This window comes from Pongo abelii, chromosome 1 (genome assembly GCF_028885655.2).
Source record: "Pongo abelii isolate AG06213 chromosome 1, NHGRI_mPonAbe1-v2.0_pri, whole genome shotgun sequence".
NCBI lineage: Eukaryota > Metazoa > Chordata > Mammalia > Primates > Hominidae > Pongo > Pongo abelii.
Genome location: NC_071985.2, coordinates 148,328,933 through 148,349,049, shown reverse-complemented (window position 1 = coordinate 148,349,049; position 20,117 = coordinate 148,328,933). Strand labels below are relative to the sequence as shown.

Here is a 20,117-nt window from a genome sequence, read left to right as displayed (position 1 = left end):
TGATTGGGAACCTGAGCATGAACTTTTACTAAAAAACCAGGATCCTCTCTTTGTTCTCTGGAAAGTAACTGGTTTACACAGAAAGTTTGTGAACTGTTCCTGAATGAAGTCTTTCTTCCAAATTTCTCTTCAGAGAACTTTTGTTCACAGATCCATGCCAGGGTAGCTATGCTTTTATTCGATTCACCCAATGGGGCACATGCCAGCTAAATTAGGCCCCTCCCCTGAAATCTAGCCCAAGATAATGAAATGTGGAGACTAACTTAAAATTAATTATGGGGCGGGGGCAGGCGTGGTGGCTCACACCTGTAATCCCAGCACTTTGTGGGATCCCAAAGGAGCCCAAAGCAAGCAGATTGCTTGAGCCCAAGAGCTTAAAACCAGCTTGAGCAATATAGTGAAACCCCCTCTCTACAAAGAATTTTTAAAAATTAGTTGGGCATGGTGGTTGGCGCCAGTGATCCCACTGTGGTGGTCCCAGGAAGCTGAGGTGGGAGGATCTCTTGAACCTAGGCTAGTTGAGGTTGCAGTGAGCCGAGATCGCACCACTGCACTACAGCCTGCGTGACAGAATGAGACCATGTCTCAAAAATAAAAATAAAATTAATTATGGGGGTAAAGATATCATATCAAACAGTAAACTCCATGAAAAGACTGAAATCAACCTGCTCCCCTGGCAAACCTCTAAATGACAGGCAGGAATAGTGATGCAGTTTGTATTTTGTGAGCTCTGTCCTTTCTACTTCAAAAAGGATTTCCAGTGACAATAGATATGACTTAAAATACCAAAAGGATCAATATTCTAGAGAGTTGGCACATGAAATAGGGAAGGTTGACTTAAGAGGGCTGATTCTCGCTCCCTAACTAGTCCACACCCTTTGAGTGGGCCAATAGAATACAGCAAAGGTGATGGAATGGACATGGTTACGTATGTGATGGACATGTCTGTGATTGCCTGCATGAGATTGCATGCATAACGTGGTAGGATGTGTCTTGGAGTCTCTTGTTGCTGGCTTTGGCAAAGCAAGCCGAAATGCATGGGCCACCTCTGTGGGCATAGTCAGGTGGCAAGGAATTGTGGGTGACCTCTAGGATCTGAGGGCAGCTCCCCCACCCCGCCCCACCGCATAGCTAGAAATAAACTGAAGCCCTCCATTCTACAGCTGCAAAGAACCGAATTTTGCAAACAACCTAGGTGAGCTTGGAAGCAGGGTCTTTCCCATGGAGCCTCAGTGGAGACCGCAGCCTGGCTGACACCTTGATTGAAGCCTTGTGAGATCCCCCCGAGCAGTGGACCCAGGTAAACTGTGTACAGGCTGCTGACCCACAGGAACTGTGAAATAATAATGTGTTATTATAAGCCTCCAAGTTTGTGGTAACTTGTTGATGCTGCAATAGAAAAGGAATATAGTGAGCTATGGGGAAATGAAAGCTCCAGAAAAGGTACAGGTGCATTGAGATAATAAACAGATGGTTAATTAAGTCAACGTCACTATGCTATAGGGAAATGCAGTTTTAATTTTATCTTGGGGTCTTTGACTTTCTTCTCTGTGTTCACATAGCATTTTTTAACATGCTACATCTCACATGGTAACTATTTTAGTGTCTGTTTCACCAAAGTTTCTTAATAATAGCAACCTTATCATGGAAAAGAGGATGGAATTTAATGACAACAAAAAAAGTATTCCTACAAGTACTGCTAGAAAATAAGTTGCTTTCGCTTAATGGAACTAGAGTGTTTTCCCTTTAAATATTCTTTCTGGGTCCACTCGTAGAGCTGTGAAGTCCATTACGAAAGCCTAAGTACCTGTGGCTATTGAGGCCTTGAAAGGTGGCTGGTCTGAACTGAGATGTGCTGTAAGTATAAAATATACACTGGATTTCAAAGATTGAGTATGAAAAAATGTAAAATCAGTTGGTAATTTTACATTGATTATAGTTTGAAATGATAATAGTTTAGATATATTGGGTTAGATAAAACCTATTATTAAAGTGAATTCCACCTGTTTAATTTTACCTTTTTTAACTTGGCTCATGAAAAATGGAAACTTACCTATGTTGACAGTGTTGCATGTCTGACAACAGGTGATCTAAATGATCGGGTCCTGGCTGAGCCACAACTACAGTCACTTGGGCATTGGGACCTGGCATTTTCCATGGCAGGTCACCATCGTGCCAGAAGAGCTGTTTCTGAAGCAAAGAAGCATCAGTTCAATACAAATCCAGCAACAGCTTTCCATTTAACATCCCAACCTACATTTTTCTCTCTCAGCCTTACATATGTTCTACCATGGTTTAGATGGATACCAGAGTCCTGATCTTTCAGGTGTACTTCTGATCTTAAATATCAATTTTGCCCTATCATTCTGATGAAATACATAGTCTGATGAAATTTTTGAATAAGAACATATATGCTTACTTTTCTATGTCATAGAGCATGTTGGGTTTTTAATAATCTATAGATGAGTTAATTCTATTTTTTCTCTCTTTTTAGCTCCAGGCATTTTTTTAAAGTTTTAATTTTAAAAAGGCACAGAGACACCTAGATTTTGGAGGCCCAATTCATCTTGCATTTCTTGCAGAAAGCCTTTTTAGACTAGTATAACCAGGAGATACTACACTCAAGCTGCTATGAACAATTAACTTTCTGGCAGGTTACACACGACCATTATCACCATCCTCTAAGGACCAAAATGTCAAAGCCAACAGTGGACTTTGGCTGCCAGCAGAAACTTGTTCTAGATATGACAGCTGCCCAGCACTACCGATTATGAGACACACCAATCAGAGCGTGGTTACTGAACAGCTGGGTGGTGCTGGTGGTCTCTCCCCAAGCTCTCCAGGGAGCACTTACAGGGCTTCCCCACAGGCCCACATTCACCCAACATGGCCGCGAGCGGCCGAGGGACACCACCAATGATGGCAGTACAGACTCATCATTAGGAGTTTGCCAGGGGTCCAGTTTTAGTTCTTCCTCCTAGGATAATTCACCCATTATCTAGAACTAACCTGATTAAAATAATGCTAGTGCCTCTGTCCATTTTCTTGATATTAATAATGGTAGGGATGAATAAACCTTCATGTCAATTAAATGTAGAAAACAGAAATGAATTCTTCCTGAGGTCCAGCTTAGTCATGTATATGACAGTAAAAAATTTGCCTTCTAATAAGGGCAATATATTGAGTCCTACAATGTATCTCAACTCTGAAACTAATTTTCAATTAGGGTATGCTTCCCAATTTCCTGAAAAGCATGCATATGTCAGAAAGGTTCCCAGTATAAAAGTGTATTTTCCCAGATGGCTCATGATGGACCACATGCTCAGCTTGGAGAGAAAGAGGAAATTTACAAAAGCATAAAACATGGTTCTGTTTTTCTCAGGGACCTTAGTTAAGGCAGAAAAATAAACTCATAGCAACTGCAAATGAAAGAACTTTGTACCCACACACCCAAACACCAGGACTGGTGCATTAGTCGCCTAAGAGCCCTTCTTGCCCCCAGATCTGTTTCTCTTAGGTCATTCTCAGAACTGCCAAGTGAATTATTATTTAAAGTGTGAGTCATCGTTTTACTCCTCTGTATTACATCCTTCAGTGTTTCCAGGAAATGCCTTCAGGATAATGCCCAAGCTCCCCTTGAGGGATCAGATTCCAGACTTTCTTGCTGGCCTGGTGTCTGGTCCCCTGCTTTGCCCTTTATGCTACCCAAAACCCCACTGTGAGTGGTGCCCTGGACATATCCCTCCTGGTTCACTCCTACTTATCCTTTAAGATACAGCTCAGTACACACAACCATCCTGCCACTCTCATGAGGGACTGAGGAGTTCCCCTCCACTGCACTCCCTCCAGGGAGACATCCACTCAAGATACAATCAATTACCTGGGTGTCTGCTTTTATACTGAGTTCATGAGGGCTCAGGACACAGCAGGTGCTCAATAAATATTGGTTAAATTAACTTAATTATTAACTTAAAATTATTAACTTAATTATTAACTTAAAATTAACTTAAATGCAGAGGAACCCCCCTTAAATTTACTAATGACCGCAATACTGCCAGCGTTTTTCTATTTATTGTTTTCTTTATAACATTTGAACTTCCTTGGAATTCTCTCCTTCCTAAGGGTGGCTTTCTTTTTTTTTTTTTTTTTTTTTTTGAGATGGGGTCTTGCTCTGTCATCTGGGCTGGAGTGCAGTGGTGCTATCACCACTCACTGCAGCCTCAACCTGACCTCCTGGGCTCAAGTGATCCCCGCTTCAGCCTTCTGAGTAACTGGGACTACAAGCACACCACCATGCCTAGCTAATTTTTGTATTTTTTATAGAGGGAGGGTTTCACTATGTTGCCCAGGCTTGTCTCAAACTCCTGGGCTCAAGCGATCCGCCTGCCTCAGCCTCCCAAAGTGCTGGGATTACAGACAAGAACCACCATGCCTGGCCTTGATATCTTCTTGATATTGGTTCTCAACTCTCTATCTCTTCACTCCATAAAAGAGCCTTTGCTTCCATATTTGCCTTTTCTTTTTTCTTTTTCTTTTCTCTTCTTTCTTTCTCAAGTAAAGACAGGGTCTCACTCTGTCGGCCAGGCTGTAGTGCAGTGGTGTGATCATAGCTCACTGCTGCCTTGAACTCCTGGGCTCAAGCAAACTTTCTGCCTCAGTTTCCCAAGTAGCTGGGACTATAGGCACATGCCACCGTGCCTGCACATTTGATTTTTGAATGCCAGTGATATCCAAGTCTCTACCTTCTGCTTCTCATTCTACCATCTATCTCTTTTTTGTACCTTGTGTATGCCCCTAGCTTCAATAGCCACTTATGTATTGGCTCTCAGATCTCAATATCTATCCCAGACCTCTCTGTTGAGCTCCAAACTTATATATCCAATTGCCAACAGTAGGCATTCACATGGGTAGGCACTGCATACCTACCTGAGGACCCCTAATAAAAACCCAAGTTCATCCACACGAACTTGAATGGCTCAGAGATCCTTAAATTCAATATGTCCAGAACAATTCATTATCCCTGTGTCAGGGGTCCCTAAGATCACCCTTAAGCTTGATGAACTCACATGAACTAGAAGGACTCACAGGACTCAGAAAAGCTGTTATACTTGTGGTCATGATTTATTACCGCAAAAGGATACAGATTAAAATCAGCAAAGGGGCAGGCACCTGAGCAAAGTCATGGAGAAAGCAAGCACAAACTTCCAGGTATCCTCTCCCAGTGGAGTCACAGCAATATATTGACAATACATGTGAAGTGTTGCCACAGAAGTTCACCCAAGACTTGGTGCTCAGGACTTGTATTGTTTTTATTGGGGGTCATCAGGTAGGTATGCAGTGCCTACCTAGGTAACTGATCTCAGCTACTCAGACTCCAGCCCACAGGCAAAAAAGGCATTCACCATAAATCACATTGTTAGGATAAACTTATCTAGTCACTTCAGTACAGCATGGCCCAAGGCCTCAGGCGTGCAAAAGCACTCTTAGCAGGCAGAATGTGTAAGACTCAGAGGTCATTTTCCAGTCCTGAAGACAGACCTTTGCTGGGATTAACACACAGGAAACCCAGGTCTTCTGACTAGACTATTTCCTGCTCAATCCCCTAAAGCTGTTCTTCTGTAAGCCCTTTCATCCACCGCTATCCGAGCCAGAGATTGTTTTACTTAACACTGAATCCAATCAGAGTCTACCTGTAGGACCAGGCCTTCCTCTCAATCACTTCTTGCTTGGATTTCTGCAACCTGGTCTCATGTCCATTTTGCTTTCTTTTCAGCAATTCTCCATATGGAATTAGAATTGTGATAAATGCTATGACAGAAGGCTATGCAGTTAAAGCATTTGTAATAAATGCTTTAATAGAGGGATACTCACAATGCTATGACAAGGAGAGAGAGGGAACACTCTGGGTCACAGTTGTGCTTGACCAAGCACATCACTAAGCCTTCAGGGTAAATTTAACACTTCTTGAATCTGAGACCCTTTTAACCTGGCTCCTCTCTACCCCTTCCGTTGGTCTCCCACACCCTTCCCTTTGTTCATACAAAGCCATTTGTAATTTCCCTGAAGGTCATTTTGTTTCATACCTCTGACCTTGTATGTTCTGTTCCCTCTATCTGTACTGTTCACTCTTCAATACTTAGCTCAAGCATCCTCTCTGACCTCCTATTCCGCGGGCTAAACATGCTTCTCCCCCTCTTCCCTGCCTCAGAGACCTCCAAAACCTTTATTGGAGCACTTACTCAGGTGCCTTAAGTGGCCCATTGGCTTGTTTCCCCCAGTAGTTTGTTAGTTTCTGAGGACAATGGCCAAGTCACCTTCCACGTTAGAATCCCAGCACCTAGCATAGCAATCCTAATAAGTACTCAATAAATGTTTGCTGAATGAATAGAAGGGAGAAAGTTCAATTCTGAGAGCAGAGTTGTGACTGCCTCCCTACAGAGTCAGAAAAAGCTTTATAGATGTAAGAACCATTTAAGCTGATATTAAGGGAAAATAAAATGTCATCAATTTTTTATTTGCCCATAACCAAAACTTTATTGAAAAACACCAAAATAGGAGATCACTGCTCCATACCTTACAAAATCAAACACACTTACTTATCTTGGTAGATTAACCAGAATTACTGAACTTATGATAAGGCTTTCTGGGACATAACACAAATTCAGGATGTTGTGTGGATCATTAGTGTTGCTTTCTTCTAAATAAACACTCTTTTGTGAGCTTGGTGTTTCGTCCTGTAGGCTGGCACAACACTGTTGAATAACTTACACAAAGATCCACTGTCTGAGAGTAACTACCAAATGGGTTCATTTTGCCCACTGCCTATATAGAACCAATTTATCAATACAGAGGCGTTGTAACAGAGAAAGAGTTTAATTCACACAGAGGCAGCTGAACAGGATACTGGAGTCTTATTGTTACTCAAATCAGCATCCCTGAAAATTTGGAGGCTAGGGTTTTTCAAGGATGGTTTGGCAGGCAAGGGAATGAGTGCTGCTGATTGGTTAGGGGTGCAATCAGAGGGGTGTGCAGAATTTGCTTCTTGGTGGGGCCACAGGACTGGTTGGCAGGTCCAAGTGGAGCCATGGTAGTCAGAGATACAAAAGCCTGAAAAGACATCTCAAAAGACCAATCTTAGTTTCTACAATAGTGATGTTATCTGCAGGAGTAATTGGGGGAAGTTGCGAATCTTGTGACCTCCAGAATAATGGCTTATAATTGTTTAGGTCTACACCTTAGCAGAGTTCGTGCTCCTCTCATCCACCTAACCTGGTGGTCTTTCATTACAAAGGTGGTTTAGTTTGGAGGAAGGGCTGTTATCATTTAAACTATAAATTTCTCCCAAAGTTAGCTTGGCCCAAGCCCAGGAATGACAAAGGCAGTCTGGAGGTTCAAGGCAAGATGGGAATTGGTTAGATCAGATAGATCCCTTTCACTGTCATTTTTTTTCATTGTTATAATTTTTGCAAAGATGGTTTCATGGGCATGGCTGAAAAACATGGTAGCCTTGTGGCAACTAGGACATGTTATATCCACAAAGTAAGAATTTGAACTTTTCACTGGCCATTCTTTTCTTTTCTTTTTCCAGGGATGGATACAATAAATCTCTAGCCAAAGGCATGTTGATCCTTTCGCAAGCTCAGCCTTTCCAGACCTGTCAGGCAACACCCCTAGTGAGCAGCATGCAATCAGGCACTTGCAGGTTAATCAGATTCAGTAGAAAATGTGCTATGATTCCTGGTGTTCACATGCCTTCTTCACCACATATTAGCTGTGTGGCGCTGGGCAAGTTTACCTTTCTTTGCATCAGTTTTCTCGTCTATAAAGTGAGTATAACAATAGCTTCTGCATAGAGAGTTATTGGGAAAAGTCAAAGAAATGGCTTATTAAGGCTTAGTATTGTGCCTGCCACAGCAAGGGCTTGATGTATTTTTGATGGTTGTTTTTAATTTTTAAAGTTTCTGTCCCTCAAATAATAATTTGTTACAGATGTGTAGAATCAAGAAAGCTGGCATGGAATTTTGAGAGGCTATCAGCAGTCAGCATATGGTAAGTGGAGGGACAAAAGGCGATCTTTTTCATCAGCTCTGCTTTAATACAACACATATATCCCTAAAAACCATGTTTTGCAGAATTACAGTAAAAATCACAGGACCTATGGGGAAAATGGAGTTAGGTGCACAGCATTAAAAAATTTCATCAGGGCTGGGCATGGTGGCTCACGCCTGTAATCCCAGTACTTTGGGAGGCCCAGGCGGGTGAATCACGAGGTCAGGAGATCAAGACCATCCTGGCTAACATGGTGAAACCCTGTCTCTACTAAAAATACAAAAAAATAGCCAGGTGTGATGGTGGGCACCTGTAGTCTCAGTACTAGGGAGGCTGAGGCAGGAGAATGGCATGAACCTAGGAGGGGGAGCTTTCAGTAAGCCGAGATCACGCCACTGCATTCCGGCCTAGGCGACAGAGCGAGACTCCATCTCAAAAAAAAAAGTCATCCCTGACTCATTAAAAAATATCCTAATAAAAAATGGTAGCAGAGTTTTATACATGTTAAGTGGTTAAGAAATGCATAAACAATACCATAAACATGATACTTTACCTTGAAAAAAACTGGAAGTTAGCTTGTGGAAGTAGGGGTTGGAAGGGTTGTAGCTTGTATGTTGTGAAGTGGTAGAAGGAGAGTTGTCTGAAATCCCAGGGGAAAATTGTAATGTCAGATAGGGATGAGTATTGTTTATAACATACATGGGAAACTGAGATAGATGGTAGTGTTAGTGGCAGTGAATATCCAAATTACCAATGGGTCTGCAGCAACCTAAATTCTTGCTTCTTCAGAAGAAAGAACTCGACAGAGGGGCTTAAGGCAGAAAAAGAGACTGAGGCAAGTTTCAGAGCAGGAGTGGAACTTTATTAAAAAGCTTTAGAGCAGGAAAGAAAGGAAAGTACACATGGAAGAGACACAAGCAGGCGACTTGAAGGATAAGTGCGACATTTGGCCTTTTGACTTGGGGTTGAATATACTGGCATACTTCCGGGGTCTTGCGTCCCTTTTCCCATAATTCTTCCCTTAGGGTGGGCTGCTTGCATGCACAGTGCCCTCCTTGTGCTTGGGAGGTGAGCATGCACAGTGTGTTTAGGAAGTTGTAGCATGCTCACCTGAGGCTTTCTTCCCTCTTCTAGTGAAATGCCCCTGGGAGGCCATACTCCACCACTGTGTCTCTTAATGCATATGTTCAAGCTCACTCACCCAATTCCTGAGATTTTATTGGAAGCTGATTACCAATTTCAAGTGTTTTTAATCTGTTTGGGAAATTCCCTTTCCCTGATGCCTGCAATCAATTATCACGTTAGTGTGACAACTGTGAACCATCAGGAAATTGCCTCTCCTAGGCCTGGCTGCCAATGATCATTTTGAGAGAGGCAGTGTGGTAACTGCCATACCATTATCTGATGGTCGCCTGACCATCCTGGTGGGTGTTGGGGGAGCCCTCTCCTGCCCGGCTCATGCCTGACTACCTATCTACTGTAACAGTAGACATTTGAGATGTATATTTGTTTTGTGTGTTACTGTTTAGTTTGGATCAGCTGGGCACAGTTTTCTGCATTCACTTAGTGTTTCTCACTAACAGAATCACACATAAGCAAACACAAATTTTGCATTATGCTCAAATTGTTCCCTAATATGTCAACTGCATTGAGACAAACTTGTGCTTTTTTACATGGTGTTTATGAGTGTTATAGGAAAGCTGACTATATTAGGTTAGACCACAACTTGATTCCATCTTTTAGAAACTATACCTGAGGCATGAATTAAAGGAAGTAGCTTTGTAGAGATTAGGGTTTGTGAACCCAAAAATATCTGAGATAGGTATCAATTTAGAAAGTTTATTTTGCCAAAGTTAAGGACAGGCCCATGACATAGCTTCAGGAGGTCCTGATGACATGTGCCCAAAGTGTTCTGGGTGTGACTTGCTTTTACACTTTTTAAGAAGACATAATACATCAATCAATACCTGTAAGAAGTACATTGATTCAATCTGGAAAGGTGAGACAACTTGAAGCAGTGGCTTCCAGGTTAGAGGTAGATTTAAAAATTTTCTGATTGGCAATTTGTTGAATGAGTTAGTTTATTTTATTCTATTTTATTTTATTTTTGAGACAGAGTCTCTCTCTGTCACCCAGGCTGGAGTGCAATGGTGCGATCTCGCCTCACTGCAACCTCCGCCTCCTGGGTTCAAGCGATTCTCCTGCCTCAGCCTCCTGAGTAGCTGAGATTACAGGCACGCACCACCACGCCCAGCTAATTTTTGTATTTTTTTTAGTAGAGATGGGGTTCCACCATGTTGGTCAGGCTGGTCTCAAACTCCTGACATCGTGATCCACCCACCTCAGCCTCCCAAAGTGCTGGGATTACAGGCGTGAGCCACCACACCCAGCCTGAATGAGTTATTATCTAAAGACTTGGAATCAATACAAAGAAATGTATGGGTTATGATGATAAGGGGCTGTGGAAACCAAAGTTTTATCATTCAGCCTCCAGGTAACAGCCTTCAGGGAGCATAGGTTGTAAATGTCTCTTGTAAGACTTAAGGTCTGTGTTGTTATTAATGCTGGTTAGCTTTTCCTGAATTCCAAGAGGAAGGAGGGTATAATCAGGCATGTCTGACCCTTCCTTCCCAACATGGCCTGAGCTAGTTTTTCAGGTTAACTTTGGAATGCCGTTGGCTGAGAGAAGGGGCCCATTCAAATAGTTGGGGGGCCTTAGGATTTTATTTTGGGTTTACAGGTTCAACAATCAAAACTCAAGTCAGAGTTATGCTTACTTGGACAGGGCTTCCATTATACACAGGGTTATCATTTGTCCCAATTTCCATTGTGGTACAGGCCTAATCATGAATAGCTCCCCATTTCACTATCAAAAGTTTCTCATTTGGATAACAATTTATAGTTACTCAAGCTATAATTAGTGAATCCCAGTTATACAGTGCTTGGGGGTCTGCAAAACAGAAGGCTACCAAGTCCAGAGAAACAGATCATTGAGTCAACAGGAATGTGCACCTTCAGATTTTGGGAAACCACACCACAAGCAACTGTGTCTCCAATGTATACCCCTTTCTGGCCCTCACTGCCAAGGCCAGAACCTGCTTCTGAGATTTACCATAGTCTTTTCGTTCCTTATCAAAGAATTTCAATTAAAAGCATTTATGAGGCCAGGCGTGGCGGCTCATGCCTCTAATCCCAGCACTTTGGGAGGCTGAGGCGGGCAGATCACTTGAGGTCAGGAGTTTGGGACCAGCCTTGCCAACATGGAGAAACCCTGTCTCTACTAAAAATACAAAAATTAACTGGGCATGGTGGTGCATGCATGAAATCCCAGTTACTTAGGAGGTTGAGGCAGAAGAATTGCTTGAACACGGCAGGCAGAGGTTGCAGTGAGCTGAGATCACGCTGCTGCACTCCAGCCTGGGCGACAGAGTAAGACTCTGCCTCCACAACAACAAAAAGCATTTATGAGTTGTTTCCTCAGATATTTGCCCTCGATAAAAATGAAGACAAGTGCTTTGGAAATAAAAAGGCAATGTGATTTTTAAAATTCCAGTTAAAATTTTTCATGGTTTAAGATCAAAATAGCTTCTTTAGAACATATGTGCCAAGGCTTTGTGTGGCTAGTTGTTGGATTTCTAGTTTTCTTTGGGGCATTAACACAGAATCTGAAAAACTATTTGTTTGGAAGAGTTTAATTTCACTGAGATCTAATTTATAGAGATTTTCCTATTTATTTATTTTTTATTTATTTATTTTCGAGACGAAGTCTTGCTCTTGTCCCCCAGGCTGGAGTACAATGGCGTGATCTCGGCTCACTGCAACCTACCCCTTCCGGGTTCAAGCAATTCTCCTGCCTCAGCCTCCCCAGTTGCTGGGATTACAGGCACCTGCCACCACACCTGGCTAATTTTTGTATTTTTAGTAGAGATGGCGTTTCACCATGTTGGCCAGGCTGATTTCAAACTCCTGACCTCAGGTGATCCGCCTGCCTTGGTCTCTCAAAGTGTTGGGATTACAGCCGTGAGCCACCGCACCCAGCCTTCCTTATTATTTAATACCTCTTTGCTTAAAAGGAATAATATTACAAAACCAAATCAACTAGTTATTAAGGTAAAAGATTTTCAAGATAAAAGAAACTAAAAGTGTTTAGAAATTAAACTGATATTCCACAAAAGCTTTATACTCTTGGGTGACTATTTGAAAATTGCATTTCGTTGAGCCTCTTCACTAATTAAAAATGTGAAATACAAGTTTAGTTTGAAATAATAGTTCTGGGCTGAGAATTACAGAAGAAAAAAATCTCAAGGTAGGGTAAATAAATTACAGCATGTTTTAGTCAAGTAAAAACTACACTTAGAGGTTAACAAAACCAGCCATAGTAGTCATGGCTAAGCACTAGCAGAGTCTAATCCTAGGGAACTCAGCTGTCTGATCCTATGCCTGGTTGGGATGAACAATTGACCACCTTGGTTTAGACATCATATATAATAGAAAATTGGATCAAGAGCCAGAATGGAGGGTAGGTTCTTGTTATCAGTTTTAGGGTTCTAGGGAATATGCAAATGTTTACTTTTTTCTAATGAGTACACTGGGCCGGAGTATGGTTTGCTTTAATAGAACACTGTAAAAAGGAATGAAATTGTCATGACAGACCAGAAACAAGAAAATCTATCTAAATGCAGATGCAACAGGGAAACTAGAAAATATCCAGCTGCCCTACATCAGCCATCTTCCTTCTAAAACTGAGTAAAAATATTCACGTTCCTTAATTCTAATTTTTCATGATAAAATGTCTGCAAAAGGTGACTGAACCTTTTGGACAAAATGAAGTATTTCTGGTCACTGTGACTGTAGCTACAGTGGGACACGGCACACAAAATGCCAAGAGTGAACAAAAAGGCAGGGCAGAAAAATACAGGCTGGCCAGAGGCGGTGGCTCACGTCTGTAATCCCAACCCTTTGGGAGGCCAAGGCAGGGCGGATCAGTTGAGCCTGGGAGTTCGAGACCAGCCTGTCCAACATGGTAAGACCCCATCTCTATAAAAAATACAAAAAACTAGCCAGGTGTGGTGGCGCACATCTGTAGTCCCAGCTACTTGGAAGCCTGTGGTAGGAAGACTGCTTGAGCCCGGGAGAGCAAGGCTGCAGTGAGGCAAGATGGTGCCACTGCACTCCAGCCTGGGTGACGCTGTCACACACACACACACAAATTACAGGTGATCTAGACATAACTTCTGATTACTCAATGGCCTTTAGAGTATCATAAACTACTAAATTAGCTATTTCAATGAAATCCTTAGTATCTTAATTGCAAAAAGGTAGTGGTCCAACCCTGAATAGATCTGCCATGGTAACCAATCATAAAAAAATGAGGCCAAGTCTTGCACATGGACCAAATGATCACTACTTTTGATGTAGATTATAGGCAGCTAATGGGTGAAGAATTTCACTTAGAAAGCCCTACAAGCAGGCACTGCAGCGCTATGGGAAAAGGTGGAAATTTAGCAAACCTAAGATATGGGTTGAAGTCTGGTCTTATCGCTTAACAGCAGTTATGTGACCTTGGGTTCATTATTTAACACTTGAGTCTGTTATCAACTCTAAAAATAGGAAGGTTAAGATTCCCTGATAGTTGAAAAATAAGTGTTCTGCGCACTGTAAGATACTTTAATAACTGAGTAAAACTACCATTTGAACATTCAGAAACTTGTATTATAAAAAGGTTAGAAAGTGAGGAGCTTTAAAATACATTCCTTCCAAAAATTAAGAATATTTGCTTTAATAATCAGCACTAAACCCCCCTGCAGAGTAATATGCATGGACGAAATATCTAGCATCAACTACATTCGGTAGCACACTGTAAGTGCTCACCAAATAGCTACATGTTCTATACCTCCCAGTCTTGTTTGCAGTGAGGCTGTAGGTGGAAGGAATGTCTCTTTCAGGTCTGGCCCTTAAAAATATCCTACACCATCTGCTAGTCTGCTCGCTCTCTGATTTGGCGATGTTGGAGACCATGCGTTCCAGATGGCATAGCTAAAAATGGAGGATTTCCCAGTTCACACTGGACATTTCATGAGCATAAATTTTATTAAGCCACACCGACTTAATGTTTAATTGCAGCATAACCTACCCTATCATGATACTCTATATGCAAGGAATTGAGATAGGGTTGGAAACACACATGCATATATTCATGACAAGGTTCTTACCCTCCTGAGAAAGAGGAGTTTTAGGATTCTAACCCCAAATTTATAGTCCATTCATTCCAGTAAAGAAATGTGTTGTTTCATCAGTGTATTTCTCATCAACAAATATTATGTGCTGTTAAGCATTATACTAGGTATATGTATTTCTGAAGCTCAAATATATGAATGAGGTGGATCTTTATCAGGAGCTTCATGTCACTGACATTACAGTACTTCCTGAGCTCTCAGGAATCCATTATTTGTAAATGTTCAAAAAAACCTCAACCAGTCATTTGATTTTATATAAGTCAAATAATTTAATCAATATCCACCCACTCTAATTTACATCCAGCTTGAAAAACACTGTATTTAGAAAAAGGATTAGAGTAAGCGATTTCATTATCCTTATCTGCATGGACCAAATCTTTGGGAATGCTTTTTCTACTAGATAATAATACACGTTCTTGAAGAGAGAAAATCCTACACTGCTTTGCAGGTCCACATTTTGATTGTAGAAAACAAAATCTAGCGAACAATCATCTGTTACATAGTACTTCACAAAGTAAATAATGGTAAGACTTATAAATGGAAGCCTAGCCATGTTACTGTTAAGAAACGAATGTGGCCTGGAGCAGACCCATCAGTCCATGTTTTATGAACAGACTGAATGTGTCAGTAGCATCCACCATTGTTTATTACAATGTAGGTTTAATAGTTGGTCTTCCACTCAGCTCAGATTCTCAATAGCAGGCAGCGTGCTTATCTGTCTTCGTATCACCAAGGATTGGAAAGCAGTAGTAAGCCTTGACATACAGCAGGTACTTCATAAATGCTTACCAAAAGACTGAAAAAGGACAAAAATAGGGAAAAGTATATTTACTAGACTTCCATAATCCATACTTACTTTAAATCCAATCTAGAAATAACATGACTTATATTAGGCAATATACTTTGAAGATCTGTACAACATCGTAATCACAGCAGGGTCTTGCTAACTCACAAATTTAGCATACATGCTGCAAAAACATCTCTCCTGGAGTCCCAGGGGCTTTCAAATGTTCCACCAGGGGCAGTCAAGACTAGATTCACGGTGCTCTCTTCATCATGCGCATGAAATGTGTTTTCCCATAACACCATATTATCACAAGTCTATGAACAATTCTGGTTAGCTAAGGTAGGCAGTATAGAACTCTTTCCAAATAACAGTATTTCAATTATGCCATGTAAGTAAAAAATTTGCTGTGAACTGTCCTGTGTATCTAATCATTTAATACATTGCTTCTATAAGAAAATACTATTTGTTAAATTTTAGTCATAATTTAATATCATTGTTTCTCATCATAGACTGCAGATGCAAACATTTAATAGTGAACAAAGTGTTTATCTCAATTTTTGACATTTTTATGCTTTGAAAATTCAGAATGGATAAAAACAAATGAAGTACAAAATATTTCAGATTTACATAGTGATAAACAAGAAAGCACTTAAGATTATCAGGAGGACTTACAATAGAAGTACACTCTAGAACCATCATCTATCATGGCTAAATGTGAGATTAGCACAGCTGTATTATTTGTACATTGCAAACACCTAGAAAGAGATGGGAAACAAAATCCTAGGAGTTTTGTGTGTGGAGTCCTGGGTTTTACAACAGACATCATTCCAGCATTCTGAGATTAGGGTGATTGGGGATCATGCTGGAGTTGGAATGTTCAACAAAAGTGATGTTGTTAGGTAAAATGTACAACTTCTGGATCTATGCAGACATTGAAGGTGCAATGAGTCTGGCTTTTACTCTGCTGTTTCTTTCACACTTTAGATTTTAAAGTAAGTCTCAAGGAATTTTTCTTTCCAATTTGAGAACTCAACTCACTTTAAAATGGAAACACAACAAAAAACAGATGCTGCTTTCTAGAACTCCATTGTCATGAAATATAATATTTGCTAAAATAAGAGATTTACTTTAAAAATTAGAGAGCTTATGTCTTGCAAAGTACACCATAGAAAACCCTGGGGGGGAAATTCTTGCCAAATGTATCCATTAATTGTATTTAAAATTTCTGATTGCCTTTTTTGACCGTGTTATTGCTAAATAGCAAAACAAACAAACAAAAACAAAAACAACAACATAAAAGCCTATATCCCAGCTAGATTTCTTCCTTTAGCATATAGTAGTGTCTTCGATATTTTGTACAATGTGTAGTATTTTAAATAGTAAAGAAGTGACCATGCATCAAGCTGAAGGTAGTGAGTGACTATCGCTCAAGAGCTAGCTCTTTAAAACTGTAAATATGGTTACTATATTATGAGTATATCCACTAATGTCTCATAAGATACTCTTAATGATATCCTATCAGCCCTGAAAAAATGGCTGCTGCTACGCAACTCCAAAGAGTTACATAGTTACGTATAGTGAATGGATAACACAAATAGGTGGTTTTTTTTGTTGTTTTTTTTAATAATATGAATTTAAAATAGCCACAAACAGGGTGAGTGCATGTAAGTGGCTGAACTGCCAGTACAGGGGAAGGTAAATGGGCCTAAACTACGATACCTAGCAAGGGTTGGATCTGTGCAGGCTTCTTATATACAGAGACAAGCAGGGTTAGGCACTTAAAGCTTTTTGATGAAAATCCTGGGAAAGAGCTGAGCCTACATTTATTATTATTACTATCAAAACAACAACATACTTTTCATGAAGAAACATGCAATCAGAAACATTACAGAGACTGAAGAGAGCCTAAGAGTTTTCTGAAAATGAAATGACATGTTTTTCCAGAGTATCATCTCAATTATAAAATTTGATGGTTTTACATTATCATATTTCTTCAGTGGTAAATACCTCATTAAAAAATTATTAAAAAATTATTGACAATACAAAGCCCTAGTTAGTATACGATATTACTATACTGGTACCCATCTTGTAAGGAAAATATCACCATCTAGATATCTTAAGTATCTTCTATCATCCAATATCTTAAACCAATTTCTTAAATTGTTTTATTCAAAGGTACTTTTGTTGTCTTGCCCCTATTCCTCTATCATCAATAGTCCTTTTAAAAATTATAATATCCTACATATACAAAATAAAAATCTAATGTCATAAAAATCTCAAAAATGTAATGTTAGTAGTGTTGATTATCTAAAGAACTCAGCTTCATGGAATACCTTTCAATATTTATTGCCCAGATGTATTAAAAAGAATTCTTAAATGTAATGCATCAATGGTCCTAATACATCTGTAAACAGAATACCACTAAAAAAATTTTACTGGCATGAAATACTATACTTATGGTTGTGTGAAACTTTTAAATCTTAAAGCCTCTTAACATAATCATGTATATCTATGTACAAAACATACATAAATTTCACTTTATTTAAAACATATGAAAGAGGTAATTTCAAATCACACTAAACATAATAAATATAGAACTCGCTTTGTTAAAAATCTACAGTATACATTCAAGTAAAGGCTAAACTTCCAATGCCAACTATATTTGAGACAAAATTAAACATTTACAATAATCAGTTTCCTAAAAGTGCTATTTTTAATACCTATAAGAGGAAACTCATTCTAGTGCTTTTGTTTCCATCCAAACATCTATACATTCCTTTATTCACAGAACCAGATGCTTCTGTTACTAAAAATACATATCCAAAGCTTTTATATCCTTTTAAATAGATTTAAGATTTCAACTCTTTGGGGGAAGACAGGGAAGTCCAAACAAACAACTTAGGCCATCTTAAGTTATTAGAGATAATTGACTTTATGACACGCCCTGTTTCAACTTAGATGTGAAATTTGATGAACACGTTAATGAAAAAAATTCCAGTCCACATGTCTAAGGTAAGTCATCTTTTTCTACATGAGAATTTGTGTAGCTCAAGGAGCATCCACTATAGCAACCTTCCTGTGATCCAGGTCTTGACGCCACACTCCATTTTTGACTTGTACATTCTCCTCCAACCTGATTTGGTTTAATTTCTTCAGCAGTTATATTCAGTACATTGATTGAACTGTTGGGAAAAGAAAGGCAGATCTTAGTGACTATCCTCTCCTTCTTTTATACTTTAACCTCATAATGTGGCAATCTTAAAAAAAATTAAGTTCCTTTTAATTCTAAAAATCTAGGCCAAAAATATAATTTAAAATTTTACTTGGAAAAAAAAAAAAAAAAAAAAAAAAAGGCTGGGAGCAGTGGCTCACACTTGTAATCCTAGCACTTTGGGAGGCTGAGGCAGCCGAACTGCTTGAGCCCAGGAATTCAGGACTAGCCTGAGTAACACGGTGAAACCTTGTCTCTACAAAAAATTAGCTGGGAGTAGTAGTGCATGCCTAGTTTAATCATTTGTACAAGGGATTCTGATGACCAAATTACTATAAATTTATTTACCAATACTTATAGTAATTCGGTCATCAGAATCCCTGTACAAATGATCAAACTAAGTTTTTTAAGTAACTTATGCACAAGTCTCCTTGCCTGGAATCTAAGGCACAGCCTTTATATAAAATTCCATTCTACAGTGAAGGCACAGCCTTTATGTAAAATTCCATTCTACAGTGAAGGAACAATGAGGATGTTGTAGAAATTAGCTACAAACACTCCTAATTATTTTGTTATAATATTAATATAAACCGAGATTCAAAATGCTTCAGGAGCAAGAGAACCAAGTTTATCCAATAATTTAAAATGTGAAAAACCAAGTCAGGCTGCACAGCTTCTCTATTAGTTATAAAACTTTTTTCTGTTTGTTTTATTCTTAGAGGCTAGTTAACAATGAATACCTTGAATTCCTTTAAGCTCCAAAATTATTTCTATGCCACTGATGTTGTTTAGTGGAGCACTCAGAAACAAAAAAAGCATGTTTATATTTGTTTACATATATTTTTATTTTTATAGTCTGTCACTAAATGTTTTTAAGTGCTTTACATATATTAACATTTAACTTGCAACAGCCTATGATTTAGGTACTAAATGCTGAACTTTATTAAACATAAAACAATGTCTTCAAGAAATATTTATGTCAAATATTTCACAACTAAAAATGATGTAAAAAGCTAAATATTTAAAATATATAAAAACAATTGAGACAACTACGTTATGCTATCTCAGATATAAAATGCGTTATTTGTGAATGGTGGCTACAATTGCGTCTATATCTATACAGATAGTTCTGATTGGTCAAATTTGGAAGTCTGAATAACATTCTATGTAAGAAAATACTATAAGCTTACACATTATCTTTTGATTGTAAAATAAATAAACTTTCACTTCCCATATTCAACTCATCTACTGGTCTAACTTCAAAATAGATCCCAAATCCAAGCATTTCTTCCTTCACATTACGACCCTAGTCCAATTACCATTGTCTTTCGTTTCCACTCCAATAGTGCCTCCTAACTGGATTTCCTGGTTTATATTACAGACTCCTACAATCTGTTTTCAATATTATAAACAGTAATCTTTTTAAAACTTAAGACTTTTTTTCACTCTCTTGCTTAAAACTAATGTTTTTTCTATTCCCCTTAGAACAATATCTGACCTGCAAATGCACACTAAAATATTCTGTAAATGAAATCCCAGATGTGTTGGGGCTGGGGTGGAGAGAGCAAGCAGAGTGGGATTATATATGAACAATATTGATCATGAGTTAGTAATTGCTGAATCTGAGTCATAGGTACACATGGGTTCACGATCTTATCCTCTCTGTATATTTGAACTTTTACATCTCTCCATCCTCATCTCACACCTCTAGGTCTTGGTCACCATTGCAAATGAGGTGTGTCCCACCTCAGCGTTCCTACACTTGGCTAGAGTGCTCTTACCTAGCTCTTTTTCATCCCCTCTAACATTTACTTGGAGTCCTAATCCCCCACCT

The 20,117-nt window shown here is 39.4% G+C and overlaps 2 protein-coding genes and 1 pseudogene across 17 annotated transcripts in view; all 3 read right to left on the bottom strand.

Annotated features, from left to right (window-relative positions):
• Nucleotides 1-779: 779 nt before the first annotated feature.
• LOC100939862 (putative uncharacterized protein encoded by LINC01555) lies at nucleotides 780-2,151 on the bottom strand. Its single transcript, XM_054532379.1, is given in 3 exon segments — nucleotides 780-1,251; nucleotides 1,254-1,333; nucleotides 2,054-2,151. Coding segments are annotated over 3 exon segments (369 nt in total). The 3' UTR covers nucleotides 780-1,060.
• Nucleotides 2,152-6,681: 4,530 nt separating this feature from the next.
• LOC134760882 (small ribosomal subunit protein eS27-like) lies at nucleotides 6,682-7,621 on the bottom strand (annotated as a pseudogene).
• Nucleotides 7,622-14,901: 7,280 nt separating this feature from the next.
• SSX2IP (SSX family member 2 interacting protein) overlaps nucleotides 14,902-20,117 on the bottom strand; it is a 46,438-nt gene continuing 41,222 nt past the window's right edge. For 8 of the 16 annotated variants that reach the window (XM_024257253.2, XM_054532261.1, XM_024257263.2 and 5 more), the window contains one exon: nucleotides 14,902-18,254. In XM_024257253.2, coding sequence (XP_024113021.1) covers nucleotides 18,080-18,254 — 175 coding nt within the window. In that variant the 3' untranslated portion in view covers nucleotides 14,902-18,079. The remainder of the gene's footprint in view (nucleotides 18,255-20,117) is intronic. The other 8 variants (XM_054532301.1, XM_054532332.1, XM_054532322.1 and 5 more) reach the window with 2 other exon arrangements.